A 24,028-nucleotide genomic window follows, 5' to 3' on the forward strand; every position below is an offset into this window, starting at 1 on the left:
CTGACTCACACAACTGATTTCGATATAGGGGACTAAAGACTTTGTAAAGACTGTGGATGAAGGCTGTATCCTTGGCATAATTACGCAGCACTAGACGCGCAGAATACAACTGGGAGCTACAGAGAGAACAAACAAGAATCTGGCAGGCACCCTCCATACAGGCACCCTCCACACATACACGTACCCCCACGCTTCTTCCTTAAAATAACAGAAATACCTTCCGCTCCTGGCTAGTCCCCCCTGCAACGTTTTCTATTCCGTGAACATTTCCTCCCCCAGCTCAGAATGGCTTTTTAATCTGTGGCAATTACTAGACCATGGTGTAAGGGCAAAAACCGTTTGGCCTGTTGGTCGGCCATGTTGTTCAGATCAAACCTGTTTTACGACCGTGTTCCTTTTCGTCGTTTTACTTGTGTTTTCCTGCTTTTTCCTGAATATGGAGGGACTTGAAGAAATGTAGTTTCTAATCCAGTCCTTGAAACTGAATGTATCAGTGAAACGCAGGATGCAGTACTGCAGGTATTTGATCCGTGTATTTGAGTAAGTTAAAGCATGTGTCTGTGATACTTAAAGAGGGTGCTCTGTTGTTTCATACGCATCAGCGTATACTAATGCCTCATGTAAAAAACATCAATGAAAATGTGTCTGAGAGATAATGTGCAAGAATAAACTGACAGCTTACAGCAATTTATTTAGGGTATTTTAATACCAAGTTAATGCATTTCTCAAGTAAGAATTTATAAATCTGGTAATTTATAGAAAAAAATAAATCACAGCTTCACAAAAAGCTAACTTTCAACAGTTTGTCCCCTCCCCCCCAAGACGCAGTTTACAATATATTTCAACTATGTTGGTAGAAAGTCATCAGTGGTGTGAAATTCTTAAAAAATATTTGCAACAGCAATTGAAAATAAAATAATGATTTTTACTCAGTGAAAAAGTAACAGGAATTGTGTTTCCCAGTAAAAGATAAGTCAGAAAAGCAGCAAAAAAAATCTCCCTCCTACTTACTATGTGCTACCTTTCCCCCTGCTACATACGTCATTGGCAAAGGCAACACTTCAGCATTAATCGTTCCCAGGTTCAGTACTTCAGTGTTTTTGGCAAGAACTCAGAAGTCCCGTGGTTGAGGTGTGTGCTGCCCTCGCCCTGCGTGCTCCAAAGGCTGCTGTTACTCCTGTTCCTTGGGGTAAGGTGGGATCAGCAACAGCTCCCAGTAAAGCTAAGGAGCATAAAGATTTTTCTATGGGTTCCTGTTCATTTTTCGCTCTTTCTTCACCTCTCCAGTACAAACTGGAAAACCCAGAAATTTTAGTTATCACACCTCACATTTGAGTATTTACAGGAGATATGGGATTTGAATGATACATTTTCACCCGTGCACAAAAAAAATCCCTTCTGTGGAATTTATACACGCAACCACAGGACAAAAAATGTTCCTTCTCTAACTTCTTAACTAAAAGTCACATTATCAAAGGTCATTGCACTTGATAATAAAAAGGCAATTAATATGAATTTGATATTAAATATATTGTACAGACCTGAACTTCTGTGCAATCCATTGCTTCAGACACACACATATTTAACATCTTTTTAAAAACTAAGCCTCTAATCATAGTTTAACAAAGAAAAAACTTTTTAAAGACTATTTTTTTTAAAGACAAAAACCTTTAAGAACAAACGCACACACAAAAAAAAGCTCCCTTTAACTCCTAGTGCATTTAAACACATCTTTGAAATTTTCCATGTTGTTCCCACATTTAACCTCGCTATCATTCTATACTGATCTAATGACAGTATACAAGAACACATTTTCTCTGACCTAACCAATAAGGCTGACATTCATCATGCTGTTGGTACAAACAGGAAAGCTGAAGATAAGATTATCACCTCACTCTGTTACCTGTGGAGGACAAAAAGTTTCAAACTGGACGCAACTCATCTGTTACGCATGTTGCCTGTGAATTCCAGTGGCCCATTTCAGATGCCAAGTACTTACTCTTCCAAGCCAGGGTTTTGGGTTGTCTCAGCATATTTTGTGACAACTTGCTGTTAAAACTATGGACATGGAAACTGAAAGGGAGATTTTGGTCCCTGAGATATACTAAGTGAGATCAAGAACTAAAGCACTGATATTTAATTTGGAGTGGACCCTCTCTCAGGAAAACTAAGTTAGCTTCAACTTTCAAAAGTTTAACAAATAGTCACTAAAATATCCTTAAGCAGGATGACAGAATATATGCAGTATTGGTCAAGAAAAGTGCATTGTACAGAGTAGTTTTAAGAGTTATCAGTTGCTGAGGACCAAGAAGCTGTCCTGTCAATAGCATGCTGTATCAAACTTGTCTTTCCAAACTAACACAAAAGCACAAGAACATGAAACATGACCTTAACCAAAATATCTATTTGCTCCTATCTCTTTAAATGTACAGACTTAAGTGTCTTAAATACTTATAATGGGCAAACTGACTGCATATGCCAGAAGCCAAACCAAACTTTTTAACTTTGTAATTGATGATTTCAACAGTACTCTGTGGACCATATCAGCAACCTCTTCATTGCCAAACCAGTGGCGATGTGTGCTACTGAAAATACATTTTGAGCTAGTGTTTAAAAGGTTTATACCACTGAAGGTGTTTCAGACCAGCAGCCACTACAATAAAACATCTTTGGCAACCATAGACATATGAAAGATAATTCACAGCAGCTGGAAGAATTGTAAGATGTTTACAAAGTTCTACAGTGCACCATTAATTCTCTGCAGTGTGTTGTATAAAGTACCAAACCCCTGAAAAGGATAGCTGAACATCTGACGTCATTACCTCAGAAGTTGCAGGGTTTTGTTATACCAACTTTCTCAAACAAAGCTAGGGCTTGTGAAATTTTAGAAGATGATGTGAGAGAGTCCACGCAAAGGCCTCCAGGACTGCAGTTGGAGTTGATGAGGAAGGGAGCAGAGTAATGAAGGGCTGAAGATGAAAGTTTCAGTGTACCACTGGGAGGTTACTCAGGGACTGGCAACAGATGGATTCATGAATGTATTTAGTCACACAAGTAGTATAATCACATTGGTGGTGGAATCTCTTCAGACAACAAAACAAAACGAAACAAAGAAATCAGCTGCATCCAGAGAGTCCACTAAGCAGTCTCATTTACCAGTACCTTAAATAAGAAAGAATGTGCATTAGTAACATAGAATTTACTCTAAAGCATTAATAACACTCTATAACACAGCTGAGCTATGAGGGGAATTCAGTGTAGCCATCTTTTGTTTTCAATTAATGCAGTTATAAATTAGATGTATCTTGTGACACCAGATAAGCCAGCACTTAAGTGTGTGGGATATGCATATAAGCAGGAGAGAAGAGACCACACTATTCAGATGGGTAAATTTTTAACAAGTAGAAGAATTAAAGGAAGGTACTCTAAGCTTATTTTTTCTGAATATGAGCTCAGCTTTCAGAAATTTGGGAAATATTATTGCAACTAACTTGCAGAACTGCATAGTGATCCCTGTATGTAAATTAGTATGCAATTTGACAGTAACTATCACAGCGCAAGAAACTAATACGGAAAAACAGAATCTTAAAAAAAACCCCAAAGGGTATTTAAGCAGGAAGAATACAGTATTACTATCAGCACTGACACCTTATTCTGTGAGAACAAAGTCAAAGAACTGTATACCCCAGAAGTCACATAAGATCACGTAGATATCCAATCCCTGCTTATATCTCACGTGAGAGCTGCCAATTTAAGCATGCAAAGGCATTTCTTTAAATTTGAGTCTAATAAAATATAGTAACACTTTCGGTTAACTCCCACCCACCAAAAAAGTACAGCTACAGAATATGTTGAAACCTCTCAGATGCCCGCTTCCAAAACTAGTGTGAAAAACTTAACAAAGTCTTAGCACAAGGACACTAGTCACTACATACTACTTGCTTTAATAGTGAAATAAACCAAAACATTTGGCCCTTTCTCCTCTGGGAGACAAGAATGAAGATCATAAAGTAAGGTACAAGTAATTGACCTGATTTTGATGAAATTACAAAATGATATCATGAAATACAGTATTGTTCTTCATATTCAGTCAAGAGGTGCTGCATGAGAAGGCAGTTTAGCAGTTCTGCAAATGGGGTTTTGCCACGTTAGTGTTCTCTATTCTGCCACAGCAGATTTTTCCTTTGCATTTCAGTAGCTGTAAAATCATGGCCCTGCCCTACAGAGACATGTTCAACAACAGCACTGTTGCCATGCAAGACTTACTGCTGTTTCAGCACATGAAGGATGGATTCAGTCCTCAGTAGATTCAATCCTCAAACCTACTATACTGATGGCTGCATTGGAGTTCCAGTGTTTCATTAAAAGATAAAATGTAACAAATTAATTAATGGAGTTCCTGTACTGAATTAGAAGGAAAGTCTGGTCAGGTAGTTCTGGCTCTTAAAAGCAAAAGGATATTTACCAGAGTAAATATCTAAGGGGGAAGCAGCCCTGCTCCAATCAGCAACACAAATTCTGTATGTCATGTCCTATTCTAACACATAGCTGAGCAAAACTACAACCTGTACATATCATCACTGATGCTATTCCTTGTTAGACATCATCATTTTTAAAACAAGTAACAGCTGGAAATTTGTTGCAACTTCTCCTGTCCCCAAGCTTACCATGTAAATAATATGCCAATATATCGGTATATAAAGTACCTGTATCAGTATATATAGTAACTATATATATATAGTAACAGTAACTATACCAATAGTTATCTGTAGTTAACTATACTAATAGTTACTGTTATCTGAAAACAAGGGCAAAAATGGGTTCTGAAGGCCAGAGGGAGTTGAGATGAAAATGTTTTCCACTTGTGGGTCAGAAAGTCACTGGCAAGCTTAGGGAAAGGACAAAAAAAAATATCTTTTTTTATGAGTTCCAGCAGTGCAAGGTTAGATATTTAGAATCATAGAATCATAGAATCATTTAGGTTGGAAAAGACCTTCAAGATCATCGAGTCCAACCATGTATAGGCAGGTTACTGATTAGTAATTTTTAAAAAGCAATAAGCCCAGAATTTAAGTTGCTTATCTGCCCACTTAACACTGATCTTCATATTATTTTAGGTGTCCTCCATGTGGTGAAGAACCTGACCTGGAATTAATATTCAAGTTGCTTAGTTCAGCTTGTTAAAAATTTACCCACTTTTTCACAGCTGGTTTTATTTTATTCTTCATAATCAAGATTGTTCTCATTCATAGATACATTCCAGAGTTAGTAAATCAATGTCAATTCAGTTTGATTTTTGCCTAGCATTTGTTTAGTTTGATTTTAGTTCTCCTACAAGCTCAGACAGTCTCTTCCACGCAAGGAAAATTACAATTGAATAGTTAATTCAGGCTGAATGAGTAGAAACAAAATACAAACACATCATCACAGAAGCATGCTAGAGTCCTCCACTGTCTGTTTAATTAACACCCCCTGCCCATCCCACCAAAACCAAAACAAAGAAAGAAAACTAAACAACCACCCCCAAAAAGCTTACTAAGCAGCAACAATGGCTATGCTGTAAAATATTTTCTTTGGAATGAAATTATGAAACACAACAACAAAGAAGAAATGGCATCACCATATAAACTTCTTTTTCTTATCATAAGAATATCTTTATGAAATGTCTTACTTCTGGCATAAGTAACTAACCATCATTCATATTAAGAACTTTCTTTTAAAATAAAACATATATTAACAGGTTGAGATGCATCTTCATTGCATATGCACACAGTCCTTTTCCCCAGTTTTGCACATAGGCCTTTTAAGGTCTCTTCTCTTTACACAAAATGAATTCACTTATCCATCAAGAACAAAGTACAAAAAGAATATTCTATAGATTTAGTAGATGAAGATTTCTGACCATAAAATAGCTCCAAGGGGAGCAGAAAAATAAAAGGGGTGCATGAAGCCTTTCAGGGACAGAAGAAAAGTCTTCACTTTATTCAAACAAGATCCTCAAAATAAATTTAAACGTTATGAGAAGAAATATAAGATAAAGGATGGAACCTTATTCTAACTGCAGTGCACGCTGTAATGCAGGCAATGCAAAACTCTGCTAGGCTGCTCCAACCTATATGCCTTTTATAAACTGTGTACAGTCTGCATAGCTAGACAAAGGGAGGGAGGAGTTCAAGGTTTCATGTGCATCTAACAATTACGAATTTCATGGCACATGAGGATGAATTCGAGATGGCATTCACTTGGTTCCCTTAGGTATCATATGTCTAATTCACATCCTCAGACACTCGTGTGCATGAACAACAAAAAGCATCAGTCATTTTTGCTAAAAATAAACAGACGGAATACAAAAAACCCCAATACTTAAACTAGTGTAGATAGCTTTTAAAGTCATCTAGTTCAAATAATAACTAACCTGAGACGTACTTTGCTCCGATTAACATTATCATGCTACTCATAATAAAAAAACCCAAAGGCAGACTACAGAAGATACTAGTGTCACCTGATGTCATCCAGGGGAAGGTGTTTCCAGTCAAGCAAATCAAAAGAGAAATATATATATATAAATTGCAATATATGTGTTAAAAACCATATGAACAGCAAAAAGTAACAAATGTAGTGACATTTGCAGAAAAACTAAAAAAGATTATGCATAACCCCCACAATAATTCAAAACAGGCTCTCAATATAAGAGTTCAAATCCAAATTCCACTGTTAGCAATAGTAATTGAGTTGAGCCCATTTCTAGCATTCTTCAATCTTAAACTCTCCTAGCAGGCAGAAGACAAAGTTTCAAAGCAAGAACTAAGGAAAATAACATTTTCCTGTCCAGTGTTAAACCAGATAACAGATAACAGATCACTGAGGCTAAGTTTTGATAAACATATTTCACATGAGCTGAAGAACACCATCTAGTTTTATTTTCTGCAAGGCAGAATTTTCTATCCTTCAAAAGGAAATAAAGATATGTAAGTAAGATACGCACCAAGCACTTGGGATTTTAGGACCCATAACAGAGAATTTAGATGTAAGGCTACTAAACCGTAATAGACAATACTGAAGTGAATCTTGTTACTTAGCATAAGTTACCTATTTCCCTCCCAAATAGCCTTGGCAGAATTGTTTGTATAACCAATGTGTTAAATAAAATACGTAAACCAACATATTGGATGGTAAAAAGAAAATTTTAGTTTTAGCTTTCAAGAATAAAGTAAGAGACTTCATGCAGCTTGAGGGCTGCAACTGTGGATTGTGGGCGGACTTTCCACTTTGAGGATTCTTTACTTAATACTTTTCATTCTAATAGTTTTTCCAACAATAGGGAAATGAAATTAAGATAAAGACCATAAATGATGTGTTGTAGGATGATTCAGGACTCAAACCTCATCCTGAAAAAGTGCTGAAATATAAATTAAAATTATAGATCATAGAAGACTGCAGGTTTTATTTAATTCAAACCTGACAGATGAAAAAGCCCTCTACATCAAAAGAAAGATCTTGTTCAGTCCCTCAAAAGTGTTTGTATATTCTCTGTGTGTGAACAACAGGTCTATGAAATTCTTCACTTTATGATAACTTCTTGCTCTTAGCCCTTCTCGGTCAGATTTTGATGTGGCTATCAATCCCTCCTTCCTATACAGCAAATAATAAAAGCAAGATGTAGCAAGAAAAATCACAGGATGAAACTTTTCTCCTTTGCAACATGAGGTTATAGTATAAGAAAGCTTACAAAATCCCTGCACTGTCTTAGAATTGTGCCGTATCTCTTCTTCTAGGTAAGATTTTTTTTCTTTTGTAAACCAATACTATTCTGCAAAACCTGCAGTTAGTCTGGATTTCATGTCCTCTGTTTTTAGAGCCCTACAAGATGTTGCTTGTGCCCTCTTTTCAAGAGGAAGACCTATCTATCTATTCTCCTGCTTTGTTTCCACAGTGGTTTTAAGTAGTAATTTTTAAATCATTGGAATAGTCCAGAGATGGTATGAACAGTAAAGGTCACCAAACTCAAGATCAGCTACCTAGGCTAACTGGCTAATTAGTAATACTTGACCTGCATTAATTTCTGTTTTACCATTTGAAGGAGCTTCAGATGTCTCCCAGCCCATAGATTTCAGCACAGCTTTCTTCCATCTGGCATAGCGATATTCACTTTCTGAAATTAAGAAATCAGCAAACAGAAAAGCATCTCAATGCATACGAATACAACTACAAGTATTTAAGAAGCAGAGACTACAATATTAGCTCTCCACTCTTTTGCACAGTATAGTTTGTCTGCACAGAACAAGTATTATAAAACGCTGTTTTGAATACAAACCCCCACGCCAAGCCCCCAAACAACCCAAACCCCAACAATTATGCACAGTTAGGAGAAATAAACCTTAAAAAACATTTTCTGCATGTTCACCAATAAGAAGATTTACAAGTAGGACAAAATGAAGCAATTGTTATTCATGCAGAAGCCCTTCAGTGTTGAAAATACTACCTTGAAGTAGGGATTATAGCAGTAATTATAATCAAAATGGTAAGCAAAATTCTGTAACAAAAATTAAGAAATAACTGAAAAGACAAAAATGCATTTGTCTTGCACATGGATTAATTATGTCAAGTACATGCTTTCTATCTCTAGAAGCACTTAAGAACTGATGAAAAAGATAGTCAGCTAAAAAACAATGATTAATGTAGGCTTTTTAAACCCAAAAGAAAAGTCTCTCCAAAACAGTCAGTCTATCCTTTTGACATCTGTGAAAACTCACAAATGCACAGGAGCTTTAGGAGACATCTTTCTCAGTAAAAACCTTTCAAGATTTCTTTGATTTTGCTTCCTATAAATCAAAAACTACTAACTGCAACGCCCAGTGACAAGCTGCTTTCAAAAAGAAGAAAAAAGAAACCCCCAACACACTTCCTTGTGGAGTTAAGTTGTTTTAACCATTTCCCAATCTTAGTAGTCAATAAACAGACAAAACAGCAACTGAAATGCACTTTTCTCTAAACCAAACACTGCAAATCTTATCTTCAATGTTTTTGAGGCTATTCATATATAGCTGTTTTTCTATCAGCATGTTAGACTGCAACAAAGAAAAAACGATCTGTTGGACATAAAACATTAAGTTTGCAACTTCTTAGATAACATGAAAGGGTTTTACCCTCTGGGTTGATCTGTGGTTCAAATCGTTCACATGTCACTGCTGTCAAATCTCCAGGATTCAGACTCCAAATTCCAACTCCTTCTGCAGCTCCTGCTGCCATAGCAGCTCCTAGAGCTGTTGTTTCAGGCATTGATGGCTTTACTGAAGTAAATCGCAGAGAAGGCCATGATGATTTTTAATGAAAGTCACCTTGATGACATCAGAACTAAAGATTTACATATATATCTAGAAAGATATATATTTTCTACAACTGCTATATGCTTCCTTTACCAACTGCAAACCTCATTTTATTGCCATTCACATGGTTATGAGGCTAACTTCACCTGTACTTACTAGCTTGTTTGCCTTCCACAGATGCTACAGAAGACCATCCCATCCCCAAGATGTGAATGGTAAATCTGTTCCATTAAATCTAGAACTGCCTGCTTATCTGCTTCAGGCAGAGGATCCTTTAAAATCTGATTTTATTGATCATATCCTTTCATCTGTTAACTGTGCATCTGCACCGATAGTATGAGCCTTGTGCATTATGTATCATTAAAGGCAAGCTACAATATCTCTGGAGTTAAAAACTTTCCACTGAAGTGTCTCACATTTATGCATAAGAAACAACATGATGTTTTTCTAAATGATTTTCTAGAAGCTGCATTAGGCAAGATTATTACATTTATGCAGCAAATTATCAGTCTTCAGTATAGATGAAGATATATAATATCCTGATGTTACTCAGTGATACACTGCATCCTTAAAAATGTTTATGTATAGCTTATAATACTCAGCAACCTGAGATCTGCTACAGGTCTTAAAACATGTCTTCAGAAAGATGCACCCTTTTTACTGATGCTGAAATGCTCCAAGTTTCAAGTGAGGTCTTTAAAGAGTTTTAGTGCATTGAAACACATCCTTCAAAAGCTAAAAACCCAAAGGTTTGTGCAGGCAAAGGGAACAGAATAAAGGGTATTATCCGTTTGCTGAAATGCAAGACCAAACATGAACGAGCAGTGGAGGTGCAAAGTTCTGATTTATCTCTGAGCAAGATTCTCAGGGCCAACATGTTGCAGCAGAGCATTCATTTCACATTTTAAAATTGTTAGATGTTTAGAAATTGATATGACAACTTTAAAGTTCAATACTGTCATAGTGCTGTAATATTTCAACACAAGAAATAAGTCAGTAATTCTCTATGAAAGTGAATGTCAAAACTGGAACCAAGTCTAAAAACTTTTTCTGAAAAAAACCCCAACATTCTCAAGCAGTAGCAAAAGACCAGCAACAAAGCAAGCCAACCCATTTGTCCTCATTAGCCATTACAAACCAATGTTGTTTTCAGCTTTAAAAAGAAAATAGGAGTTGCAATTTCATCTTACCTACTGGAATACAGAGAATGTCTGACTGGAGTTGCATGAGGACTTTGTTATTGGTCATTCCTCCGTCTACTTGTAACTGATTTAGTGGTATCCCACAGTCCTTGTTTATGGCATCTAAAATCTTAAGTAAGAGTAATATATGTTATGATTTAACTGCAGAGAAATCCATGACACCCTCTGAGTATAAAATACTGATAATTCAGCATTTGCTGAAGAGTGTTAAGTAGATAATTCCCCTCCCCTACATATCGAGAGGTGGTAATAACACAGTTTTGTTTAATTTACAGCAAATGCATTCCATTTATTACAGAAATCCTAGTGTAGGAGATGTTCCTCCTCTGATGCTCTGTATCTAGCCTATGTGTTGGTTATATGGTCTGAGAAGAAGAATTTTGAAAAAAAGCTGATGACAACTACAACATTTATTAAAGCTAATAAAGGAAGAAGTAATACTAAATGGAGTCCTTTAGCTGATTACAGTTTGCTAGGTACTTTCTCTAATTTAATGCATTACAGAATTGAAAAATTAAAACGTTTAAACTGGCAATCTGGAAGACACTTCAATAGGAACAGCTGAACTTTGAACAGTTTTGAAAGAGCAGCGTCTTGAAATATTTTCCATTAGTGGTTGAAAATTGAGAATTTTAGATTACACGAGATAGACTGCAAAAATAAACTGTTAGTGTAATTTTTTGTAAAATTATGCTTCCTTCTTTTGGGCACAGTGGATAGCTGGAAATAAATGAAAAGTGTTGAAGTGTTTCCAAGGGATAATTAACTAAGAGTGAAGTATGTAATTCACTGATACCTATTGATATGCTTTTTAGAGGGTTTCCTAATAAGATTTGCCTCAAACCTTAGCTACTGGTAACACCATGGCATTATCCTACAAGCACCTATTAAATGCAGAAACGTGGGTTTTCTAGGGTTTTGTAAAAGCAGTCAATTAAATGTCTCATTTGCATTTGTTAAGGTTAGTGCATAATTTTTGTTGACAAAGTTAGGCATTAACTAGTGCAGAATGATTTTATCTTTGTAATTTTTCAATTTATTTGAATAAAAAAAAAGTGTGCTTTTCTCAGCTTTAAATGACAAAGCAACATACACCACAAAAGAGACCAAACCTACAATGCATTCCATGCTGTTCTGTAGTTCACAAAGTACCCTATTATACAATCCTTACTGGGAAAAGTCAATATTTTTTTTTAAAAAAAGAACAGAAAAATTTTAGGTTTGTAAGCTAGTAAAAGCTATATAGAGATCAGTTGTCCAGTAGATTCTACCAATTCCCAGAAAGTAAGTCAGCAAGGTCCCTCACCAGAAAATCTTTAAAGGAACTAAAAGAACTGCCACAGGATAAATAATGGTTAAAATTACAAGTTAAAAGGCCAGTTTTCATGGTGGCAGCATCTATCCACAGGCCTGTGCTGTTCAATACATGAGAAATAACCTGGAAAAGAGGATTCATAGCACAGCAGCAAAGTTTGGTGGCAGTACTAAGCTAGTACTGCTCCCCACCACTTATTTCCTTTTTTTTGCATTCGTCTATGCTGACTTCACCTGCCTTTTTTACCTTTCAGAACTTCAGCAGTGCCTCATAATCTCAGCTTTACACACACATACTGTTGGAGGCTCGGGCTTTGTTTACCACTGTGCAAGAGCATGTTGGATCAGGCACTCGGTAGAGATTAAAAAAATGAAAAGAATGCTAGAAATCAGGAAGGGATGAAGGAACAAAACAAATTATGATCATGCTGCTGCTCTCTCTATTGTACTGAGGTTGGATGAAAAGCAAGGTATCCAAGTATGTAAGTTGTGTCTAATGACAGCATTGTACAGCTCTTAGAACTGAAAAATTGCTTATTTTTTCATAACGCCTTCTGGAAGAAGAAACGTTACAAGTTTCATCTGTCTGCACAGGGAAGGAGCTTTTTGTATAACAAGGAAAAGAGACTTAGAAGGACTGGATGGCACAATAAACCAAGCAAAAACTCCAATAAACATGAAATTTGAGGTTTTTCCTGAAGGATACAAAAGACTTCCATTTTAACTGGAATTAAAACAAAAGAACTTTGTTTCTGACAGGACAGAACTAACAATGTATCTTTGAAAAATGTACACATATTTTATCTGTGTCACTAGGACTTAGTCTGTTAATTTAAGCGTGTCCAGAGACCTGATCAGGCACTCCTGTCATTGTGATAAAAGCACATTGTCTAAAGTATGAGGAAGTATTAGATCTGTTCAAACAGTTAACTTCACCCTCACTCAGTCTGACAGCTTTACTCCCCTCCCTCCTACTCCCAGCCACATGCCCTGTCTCTCATTCTGACATTTGCTACACTCCTCTGCAAGGCAGCTGAGGTCATTAATTCAGCAGAAAAATAGCCCAGCAAAAAAGAGGGATAATTTTCTGCTGGAAAGTTCATTGAGCTGTCATATGAGAGGAAATGGATGGGAGGAGGGACAAGGAAAGAGAGGAGCAGACAACAAACTGAACTACCGGTTCAGTTCCCTGTAACTTTACCCTGACTTCTAGTACCAGAATTAGAGATATATGCTACTTCCAAGCTCCTTTACAACTTTCTGAGGACTCAGAGGCTGTTAGCACAGCTTCAAAAGCAGATGTCTGGGTGAGATTTCTGGCTGTCTTTTTCCACATGAGTACTTTTCTATGTCACTACAGAAACAGCAAGCTGCTTTCCTCTGCTCACATGGTTTTAGCCGGGTGTTATTTTAAAACTCAGTGTGTTTAAATATGAGCCGTTTAGAAACATGCAATCAAATTAAGGTTGACTGTTACCCTCTGAGGTCTAGGGATTTCATTTTCTTCTGTATTTGTATGGAACACAGGGAGTGTAAATTGATAGTAGATGGTGATATAAAGATTCTAATGCTCAGAACATACTGATATCAACCCCTTTGATTTGATTGGAGGATTCATTTCTTCTGTGAGAATTTAGGTTTGCTGTTGCAGAATGCCAGCTAAGGTAATACAAGATGTAATGGGCAGGAAGTGAATCCAGATTTCCCTTGGTATGTTTGCTGCTGTCTTGCTTTAACTCATTTTTGTTCTTGTATACCAGAAGCAACATAAGCTATCTCCGTCACAGCAGACAATATAAAATGTAGTCTCCTACCAAATGCAACTTTTTAGTTATGGCACTGGCCTTGTCATTTCAATGTTTCTCTGTTCTGCCTCTCAACATATTCACAAAGTATGTTCACCTTATTTTAAGTGCTGATAAAAAGCAGCACTGTCATCCCAAAATAATGTACCACCCAACCCCATCATTGTAGCTAAGCCCACAGGAACAATTTTTCAACATTAGCACCATGTAAAGAGAAGAATAGCATCAAAGTACAATATAAAGCATATGATTAATCTTCATTAAATCTCTTCAATCCTCTCTCTTCCTGAAGAGCTACGGTCCCTGTTATTATACTAATTTACAATGTATTTAGGACCCAATTTGCCTTTACCTCTCGTGTTTGAAAGCAAACCGCTTCAAGTGCAGCAAAGGCGATGTGGTTTTTATTTGTAAACTGAGTAAGGCCACAGATAATACTGTTGAAGAGAAAAAAAAAAACCCAAACAGTTAGGACATACTTCTTCACCAGACATGCACCATTACTTCAGACCTACGCTTTCTAATTCAAAACTCATTCAGTTCATTTGTATGAGGACTGCTTTTCAATATTAAAAAGCTTGTTTCCCTTTAATCTAAAGTCTTTCATCCCTGTTCTCCTGACAAACATGGTTTCAGTGTCCAATCATTACAATTGCCATAAATTAAAATTTTATTGCCAATCTGCATGCAGATGGATGCATATTCACCCATACACACACAAACACACACAAAAATTCTAGTCTTAGTTTAAGAAAAGGAAATGTATGATAGAGGCTGATTGTTCTTTAAAAAATATCATCTATCACTAAAATCTTAATTCTAGTCTTTAAATTCTTAAGGAAAAGCCCAGCTGTGTCAGTGCTATGCTCTAAATGCTTAAAATTGTGTTCAGGTCTATTCTGATCATTAGTTGTTTCTGCACCTTCAAAGAGATTTTTGATTATGGAAATTATGCTACATCTAACCATGAGTAAGCTGAATTCTGTCAAGGTACTCTGAGCTGCAGAGCAAATAATCATCCTTTTATTCTATTTTAACATCTGAGGAATAGTGTAGCATTTTACACAGAAATGAAGCTATATTTGGTGCTGGATACATGCAAGTTCAAAGATATTTTTAGTTGTTGCCGTTCCAAAGATCAGCTTTTAACAGTTAAAAAGTTAAGCACTATGATCCTAAAAAGTGTAAAAACAACTAACTGAAAGATTTTTTTCTTCCTTACGTACAAAAAGCATCTAAATTCTAAAGATGCGACTACTCAAAACCTTGGAAACAAGATATTCTTTAAGATTTCTATTCTGACTTTAGGAAAGCTATTTTATATTTAAATTTGTTATGCTTCTGTGACTCCCATGGCATGTTGTGTTTCCCGCAACAGGAGGTGACCTCACAATAGCAGAAAAGACAAATGGAAGGTTATTGTTTGAACAAGTAGTTCCAACTAGTACCAGCTAGTTAAGTCTTAACAACCAGGAATGGGACTTGAAGGAGAGGAGAAAAGAGTATTCAATAGACAGGAAAGAAAGCTGGACATAAAGGGAAGGAGAGGGAGGAGAAGTGGGGAGGAATGAAGTAGCCTGTATCATTTGAAATAGTGAATGCAGCAGCCATGGGAAACTGAGCTCAAAAAAAATAATCAGCACTAAATTCTTCATTTTCTACTTTTGTTGCCTGACAGCTCACAGGTATGCAGATGTCCTTTCAGAATCAGAAATGTGTGAAGAAAAAACAGCTGGCCCCATTAGTGGCAAGAACAACAGAACTATCTTGTACCTGTCCTCTGAAACACACAACCCAGCCCAAATGTTTTCCCTGCCCCCTGCCTCCTCCCTCCTTTTTTGGGGGTGGTGGGGGCAAGATGAGGGTGACTAGCTGAGCTAGCTAATCCTTCTTTTTCTCCCAGTAGCAGTTGCTGTTTTGAACAGATTAAATACAAAAGAGATATGCAGTAGTTGCTTGAAGATACCACAGAGAATGATGTATCCAGACACATCAAAGGAAAAAAAAAAGAACAGTTTCAAATACCTGGAAGAACTAGTGATAGTATTTGTAAAATCATTAAATCTCCCTGCAAATGCAGTGTTTAGTCAGATCCTTACCCCCTTGCACTGGGTTCCCAGTATGGTGCATACAGTCCTGAAAATGCTGGCACAAAGTAGCAGCCATAAGAAGTCCCCACTTCTGCAGCCAGTTTTTCTAATGCACACACACAAACAGTCTTCACTTAGCTTTTCACAACGGTACCAACACTTAAATGTGACACTTAAAAGTGTTATTATTTAAATAGGGAAAATATTCAGAATATGTTAGGTAGCTACAAAAATAATCAAGCCACATACAGTTAGAAAATACACCTCCAGCACTCTGCTTCTCATTAACTACTTGTCCATTTGCAACAATATGAACAAAAGATGGGTTATAGGGAGTTGTGGGAAATGTAAAATACAAAATGAAAAATCAAAACCAAACCCCAAAATCGTGTACTCAATATTCTGACCTAGATTCTGTGATGTTTTCAAAGAGTATCCTGTGGGTAAAGAATGCAACCTTCAAAGCAGTCCAAAAGGTCACATTTACTTGCATTTAAGTCAGGGCAAGCAAGTGAAACTGGATCAAGACCAAAGGGAGTTAAGAACTAAATTCCCATTAATTTCAAATGGATTTAGAGTTCTAAATTCTCAGCTTACGTATATAATCACAAGGCCAGTTACAAGGAAATCTGAGGTTTCTTAATATCTGAGTAATGATGTTGGATAGCTGAGCTCCACAATATTAAAATATTTGTAATTTTAAAAATTATATTAAAACATCAAGAACTGCAAAGGAAGTAATGCTAATGTGCAGGTCCTTCCTATAACAAGAAAGGAAAGTATCTTTTTTCTGCTTTTGTAAATTTCCTCTTCATTGATCAGAGAAGCATAGTAATAGAGAAAAAGAGATAGGAAAATTTATTCAAAGTCTTTTTAAAATGGTGCTTTCATACAGACTCCACCTAAAAAAGGAGTGAAGGGAGAAGGAAGGACATGTTCAGGGAAACAGGAAGAGATGATGAAGTCCCACATGACTTTAACAACACTGACAAGATTAAAGTTCTTGAAACTCAAAACTTCCAAGGGTCTAGTCAAACTCGTGAAGCCAAGAGGTACTGTAGTGTTTCAACAGCTGGTTAATTCACATGACAGTAGTTTATATTCTTCTGTATGATCTGCGAAGCTTTCTTTACAGACTGATGTTTTAATTTTTGCTTAATGTTTGAAGTTTTACATAAAATTTGAATTCTGAATTTTTCCACCTTTGAATAAGATATCAAATTATTGAAAATATGTAATGAAATGTTTTTTAATCCTTAATCTCATCAAGTCAGTCACTTTCAAACTGTTACACTTGCATGCTTCTGACATTTTCTCCTTTTTCAAAGTTTGATATATTCCTACTCTTTATAATGTCACCCACCAGTTTGTTTCAGTTCAGCTCAAGCAGAAAATATAAGTTCCCCAAATGCTAAAGGATTACTGTATTCTTAGCCAAAACAGATTACCATCCTCCACAGTTCCTGTAAGAGGCAGCTTTGCAAACTGAAGTCCCTAACTTAATGGATATGAAGCCTTCTACATAAATCGTTGCAAATGTAAGGCCTCAGGTTCTCATGTTTATGACAGGAATGAATATGTAGGTTTAGAATCAAATATGCTCTGGCTTCTGTAGTAGACTTACATAGTCTTGGCTCTGGAAAATTCAAAATTATAAGAAACCAAGAAATACACTGTAAGTATAGTATCTTCCTGAATATCTGCTTGCTAGGGAAACTACTAAAAAGTACAGACTGCAATACAACAAAGCTGACAAAGGGTTTCAAAGACTGTATTGATATGCTGTATGAAACACATATATCAATAAACAGTGATTTCAGGGATGCAAACCAAATTGTCCAAACACAGAAAAATATATGCATCTCGCAGCTTTTCTTTACTTGAATATTTTGAGCTTTCGTTCAACATTAGAGAGAGCAAGACATCGGAAACGAAAATTAAAAAACTAAGCAGCTCCAAATTGTGAATACTCACCAACTTCCTGTGAAGTCTTAACAATACCTAGATTGTCCCTTAGCCAACGAACAACAGCACCAGCTATTGCAACAGATCCCTGAAAGAAACAAAATCACTACAACATTAGGAGACAACAACTGGTAGCTTCATGTTCCTTTTTACAAGACTGGAGAGGAGGGGTAGCTGTGGCCTCCAATTGCAGGCTTACAGTCACAGCTTAAAGCACTCCGAAGAATGCTCACAACTAAACCACAAGTTTCTTGGCAGCTGGAGGCTGCCGTGTAAAAATGGCAGCCTGTTACACAGGGTCCATGTAGAAAAGGTGCATATTGTGTGATTCTTCTCATGGGGGAGAGTTACCATGACATTTGCTAAGCAGTCATCTTGTCTCTCTAATTTAGGTCTTCTCCTGAGTATACAGTTATGAAGTCTAGTAGGCTTAGCCTTCTTTTTCTGACAAATTATTGAAGAGTTATTAAGATTTTTATGCTTTAACAAACCAAGACTGATTATGTCTAGAGTCTAAATACAAATGCCTAGAGAGGCAGAAAACTGAGGCACTTGCATTTGCCAGCAAAATTGCTCTGTTGTCTCAGCGAACGGCCCTGAATGGCTCCATCATATCACAGATGAGTGGTATGGCTCCTGTCTCACTCCAAAGTCCAAACGGATTTCTCTACAAGACAGTCTCAAGTCTACTAGAGTAAGCTTCAAGTAAAATGGGAAGAGCATTATATTTTCATTCAAAGCCGTTGCTAGAAGGAACAGGGGTATTTTCTCACCAGCTAGCTATTACAGTTACAAGATATCAGTTTAAAAGAAAAGGCTGAATCCACATTTTTTGCGTCTCTGGAAAGTGTCTTAACCAGCAGATTGTAGATGATTCTAGCATGGATACAGGAGAAAGGACACTTAATATCTTCTGTTGAAGCCGTTTCTTCAGCCAATATCATGAAAGACTTGGAGATGAGGAAGAAGCAAAGTACACACGCATGTGTTTCAGCATGCAGAAATACAAATCACTCTCAAGACAGTACCAGTTCTTGCTTCAAGAGCATGGGTTAAAAAATAAAACAAACCTCTCACACACTGGCACAAAATGAAAACCCCAAAGTTTGCCAGAATATGGCAAATGCAAGATCAACTTTCCTTAGGGAAGAAAAAGGAAATGAACACAGCCTCCCACATCCTAGTAAAGCACTGTAAGCCACAAACTATTCTCCCAGTGAAGAAAATCCTGTGTGTTGTCTTTGTTTCACACGGAAAACATAGGCTCTTTACAAAATCTCAATAGCAGAAGAGAATTCAGTATGCGTGTTTTGAGAATAACTATTAGATCAAGCCCACTAAGCAACATAGATGGAAGAATAATCATTCTGTTATTCCCAATGAAGCTTTGGTGCCAAATAGGTGCTCAGCTGATCTGTGCTTCAGAAGCAGAGCTTTAGAACAATGAACCCTGAAGTTAAAGTAAAAATCCAATTTTCTACAGAATTTGGATGCTCTCAGAGTTGTGTGGAGAGTTGAGGAACTAAATTCTGGAAGTAGGCACCTAAGTCTTAGTAGGTAAAAAAGATCTCAATTGTTAGAGGATTCTTGTCCCAGAAATCTGGTTCAGATTTTTTAAAGTTAGAAGTAAAATCCATTAGAATGAAATAAACTCCAAAGACATTTAGTTATGACTTTTATTATGAGAAGACTTTTCCCCCTCTTTTTAAATCCAATTTTAGTATAAATTTTTTTATTTATATGTAACATTTATTAAAGATTTGAAAGACTGTAACAGAAAAAATGCTTTAGCCATCATGCCCTGAAAATATAAATGATGCAATGTAGAAATATTTTTACTAGATTATGTGATAGATTGAAGATAGGGATAAACAAAACCACACATAAGCCTTGAGGCACACAAACTATAACACAAAGCTATTTTGATTTCCATGAAGCTGAAGATAACATAAGGATACTAGAAAACAGAAGTAAACAAGAACAGGTATCACTACAAAAAAGAAGAAATTACTGGACTTACCTCTAGTGCATAACAAACAGGTTTGTCTCTGCCCAGTTTGTAAGCTATTGTGGTTAGAAGACCATGCTCAGAAAACACAGACTAAATGGGGAGAGGGGAAAGAAAAGGTAAAGCATGAACAGAAGCAGAAAATATTTAAATACAAATATTCAAAAGATAATAAACAAGAGACAAAACCTTCACTGGGAAAAAAATGAAATACGGAAAGTTTAAACAAAGTAAACTATCAGTCACTCTGAATAAACACCTAAGATAGAACCCTCAGATCACTGGTATTAACTCTCATTTCCACAAGCTACCTCAGATCTTTCCAGCCTCCTTATAGCAAAGAATTGCAGGTATTCAGAAGGAGAGGTGAATGAGAAGGAAGCCAAAGCTTTGCATTATTTATTCAACTACAACTACAAAGGAACAATGGGAGAAAATGAAGGGAAGAAATAAAATAGCCAAGACATGGAGAAAAGCATGTGGTTAAGTAACACTACACTCAGCACTTCTGGGTGAGGTTAAGAAACATATACAAGGAAAGAGCAAGAAACTTGTTATGAAAAGTTCTTTTTGGAAACTTACAGAGCTAGGAAATGGAGTCTTACTGAAACAACTTGAAAAAATTATTACTTTCTATTCCTTCAGATTTCCGTATGCATTTTTCCTTATCTCTAGCAATATAATTGTTATCAATAAATTTAAGAAAGGCTAATACATAGTTGTACTCAAGAACTTAAATTAAAGATTGTAAAAAAAAAGTGAACAACTGAAAAATGCAACTGACCTTCTGACCTGTATTGCACAGCAAGAAGCATCCTGTTCCATACCTAGCATGAAAGCAAAGCAAAGTTAAAGCCAGGATGTTTAAAGGATAAACTGTTACGGTAATTCATGAATCCATAACTCCACTTTTTGCCCCTTGAAGGTTATGTTACTATTAGCTAATGATAAAACCACCCTCAAAAAGTTTATTTAAATGCAGCCTGGAGCTGAAAAATCTAGTCCCACATCTCTCTCTCTGGTTATTTCTTGTGTAATAGTTGATCAAGGAGCAGATACGGCTGAAAGCTAAGTGTGAATTCCTCTTTGGTGGCAGTGTTTACCTACTTCAATTGAAGCCGATTATGAAAGCTACTTTATAAAATAAATATTTCACAATATTAAATTCAAGTTTTTAAGGGGGAAAATTTAAGAAACTTTGTTCCTGTCACAAAGAAGACAGTTTTCTTTAAACATATTCAGTTCAAAAATTTCTAAAGATGGCACATTTCTCATTCAAAGACCACATCACATATATGTGTGCATACATACACATATAAGGACAAAGTTTAATAAAAGGAGTACAAAATACTTAAAATCCACTCTAACTTGTTCTAAGAAATTATGAGTTCCCTACCTTTTTAATGCCCTGAAAATTAACAGCTTAAAATAGTACTGAGATAGCCTTCAGTTACATTTGGAGAGAAAAAGCGTAAAGCAATAACACAAATAGGTTAAAAAATCTCACTTTTACCTTTTGGATTAGCTGCCTTTTTTTCAAAAGGTCTGTTGTGTTATGAAAGTATTTCTTACAAAAATTTTTTGATCATATTACTTACAATCATGTTTGTTATACTAAAATACAAGGCCACTAACCATTAAATTTGTGTATAAATATAAAAGAGAAAGTGAAGGTTAATTAGCAACAAGAATAGATTAATGTGTAATTAAATCTGTGAAAGTCCCATACTGTGTATGTACCTACATGCTCAGTTAAGCACATAGTTGTAAATGGAACAGTAAGTCATTTAAGCAGAGAGCTTTTCCTCAAATGAATGTTTGATTACACCAGTTGCCTGATTTAACTGATCAGCTATTTTAAACAAGGGACACTAAGAGGCTGAGAAATAGAAAAAAAACAAATGTGAAATTCTCCACACTGAGCTAGACACAGAAGCAAAACTAACCACTGCGACTGAAATGAACCTTTCCCATCTAGCAATGCTGTGGTTTTTTTGTCATTCAAGTCTATGCAGTCTAACTCACATGGCCTGTATTTGTTTAACTTTAGGTCACAATTTAAATGATACTGCAACTGTTTTAATCTGTGTTTTGGAGAATTTTAAAATGAAAAACCTTCTGTCACACAGACATATTTCCTCACAATGACTGTTCCAAAATATACCTCACAAGTCATGTAACTTTAATATCTTCACTATTTATAAAAGTCAGGACACTCTTTACTTTGTAGGTCAACACAGTCAAAAGGTAGAGCTGCAGTTATGCAGTAACTACAAAAGCATTTGGCAGTTAGCTTGTAAGAGAACATAATACTAAATTCAAAACAGAACAGTGGGTTATCTTACAACTTTCATAATAACTTACGTATTTTTTGCCTGCCCATCTTGAAAACACATTTGCCCAACAAGAGCAGCAGACTGGTCACCCAAGCACTGGAAAGAGATTATTTATTTTTTTTTAGCAAATGTCTGCACATGAATGAAAAAGAAACATGAACAGATATAATTAACTATAACTCTAATCTATTCGGAGCATGCAGATAATTGAAGGTAAGGAAAAATCTATAGAGACAACCTGTGCTTTTTACTACCCTCCCCTCTGTAAGAACTGCAAATGAAATGTGTGGTGCTACTTATGGTGAACAATTTAAAGAAATCAAATTAAAATTTTCTATCTTTATGCATGGTGTATTGGAAAAAGCTGAGAATCTGCCCAACATTTCTGGATTATGCATATACTGAACTCCTTTTATATATAAAGCAGAACTTGCTTCTATTTTGTAATGTTGCTCATTTACTTAGAGATCCTAAGTTTCCAACAGCACTACACATATGCATTAAAGCTGTCAGCTGTATTTCCACAGCCAGACTATAACTTAGTAATGAAGAATCCAGTCAATTAATAATTCAACTTCAAAAGTTTACTTCATGTTTAACAGGAAGTAAAAAAACATCAACTGAATTTGTAGCAGGATTCACCCATCTTAAAGTTCTTTCAGTGAAGATATGTTCATTCAGTATCTGGTTCTCATTCCAGAATCTGAATTGAAACAGGACTTACCCCGGAAATTGGTACACCTGTCAAAGCTCCAGATTTCTGATTTGCAAAAAGAGAAAGAAAAGTTCCAAATTAGCTTTCCATGACTACAGTTTAAGGCAATGAAAAAGAAGCTAAACTTGTAATGCTCAAAGGAAAACAAAGAAGGGTCACGTAATCAACGTGGTTCAGTTCAGGTGTACATTAGACTTCAGCTTAATGCAGCTCATGCCTAAAACACTAAAAAACAGAAAGCAGGAAATTTGCAGGTATACTTTATGTCACCTCAACAGTTCTTAACATAAATTTTGTTGAAATCATAGTGTACAGAAAATTAGGTTCAGTGTAATCTGTGCAGTCAGTGTCAAGTGTAAAATGCAAAAGTGCAAAATGGTAAAGTCACTAGAAAAAAACGTGATTGTGATGACACACTAAGCAAAGACAGATGCCTCATTTTAAGACACAGCATCTTAAGTCTCATATAGAACTTCTTCCAAACATGACCATGCAGTTTTTCAGTTGCGTTCTTGCAATAGGTATCATAAGGAGTTTACATCCTGACAATTTTTACTTCTTTCTTTAGTTTCTTTGTGCAATTGTGAAAATGCATTTTCACAAGGCCATACAAGTGCATTTCCAATCTGAATCTTTTTTTTCTTTAATTCTCATTTTAATTAACTGGATTTAAGATAATCGAGTTTATAAATGCAATAAAACACCCTGCATGAATCTGATGTTTCACTATAATAGAATGAATATTTGTAGACAGAATGGCCCGCTTTTCTCATTTAAAAATGAGACGTAAAATGAGACAGCCAACATTTATTAGCCAGTAGTTTTACTTTTTACTTCACTATAAAAAGGAATGTTTAACAGCGGCCTACGAATTAAGGCAAATGCATACATCAAGATTACATTTTAGAAACAACTTTGGCATGAACTCTAAGTGTAATATCTCAAATTTGGAAATACCCACCAAATTTATTGGTCTAGAAAGTGTGCTTTTACTAATCCTTAAACCAATGGAAATGCACAGCATCTGAACAGAATGGATAAGATATAGGTGGTCAGCCTAATGGAAGACTCTACTCACCAGGCTAGGACAGATTTTCTACAGTCAGCAAAAGGAAGAAAAAGAAAAAAAATGGAAGGAAAGGGGAAGAGAAATAAAAGTTCACATTTAAATTGACCAGCTATTACGTTTCAGTTGCCAGGTAGTATCTTTTTCCATTTACCTCAAAAATTCAGCTTAATACAACTCACTCTCATCTGACCATCACAT

The 24,028-nt window shown here is 36.0% G+C and overlaps 1 protein-coding gene across 4 annotated transcripts in view; it reads right to left on the bottom strand.

Annotated features, from left to right (window-relative positions):
* Positions 1 to 687: 687 nt before the first annotated feature.
* The window catches only part of GK (glycerol kinase), a 37,403-nt gene continuing 14,062 nt past the window's right edge, over positions 688 to 24,028 (bottom strand). The window contains exons 9-21 of one of the 4 annotated variants that reach the window (XM_049835328.1): positions 22,771 to 22,806; positions 22,075 to 22,142; positions 20,495 to 20,537; positions 19,723 to 19,803; positions 17,712 to 17,790; positions 15,747 to 15,843; positions 14,000 to 14,084; positions 10,517 to 10,637; positions 9,147 to 9,290; positions 8,072 to 8,152; positions 6,416 to 6,502; positions 4,267 to 4,337; positions 688 to 3,162 (exon numbers count right to left, since the gene is read on the bottom strand). In XM_049835328.1, coding sequence (XP_049691285.1) covers positions 4,294 to 4,337; positions 6,416 to 6,502; positions 8,072 to 8,152; positions 9,147 to 9,290; positions 10,517 to 10,637; positions 14,000 to 14,084; positions 15,747 to 15,843; positions 17,712 to 17,790; positions 19,723 to 19,803; positions 20,495 to 20,537; positions 22,075 to 22,142; positions 22,771 to 22,806 — 966 coding nt within the window. In that variant the 3' untranslated portion in view covers positions 688 to 3,162; positions 4,267 to 4,293. The remainder of the gene's footprint in view (positions 3,163 to 4,266; positions 4,338 to 6,415; positions 6,503 to 8,071; positions 8,153 to 9,146; positions 9,291 to 10,516; positions 10,638 to 13,999; positions 14,085 to 15,746; positions 15,844 to 17,711; positions 17,791 to 19,722; positions 19,804 to 20,494; positions 20,538 to 22,074; positions 22,143 to 22,770; positions 22,807 to 24,028) is intronic. The other 3 variants (XM_049835329.1, XM_049835330.1, XM_049835331.1) reach the window with 3 other exon arrangements.

The sequence above is a fragment of the Accipiter gentilis genome, chromosome 32 (assembly GCF_929443795.1).
Source record: "Accipiter gentilis chromosome 32, bAccGen1.1, whole genome shotgun sequence".
NCBI classification, from domain to species: domain Eukaryota; kingdom Metazoa; phylum Chordata; class Aves; order Accipitriformes; family Accipitridae; genus Astur; species Astur gentilis.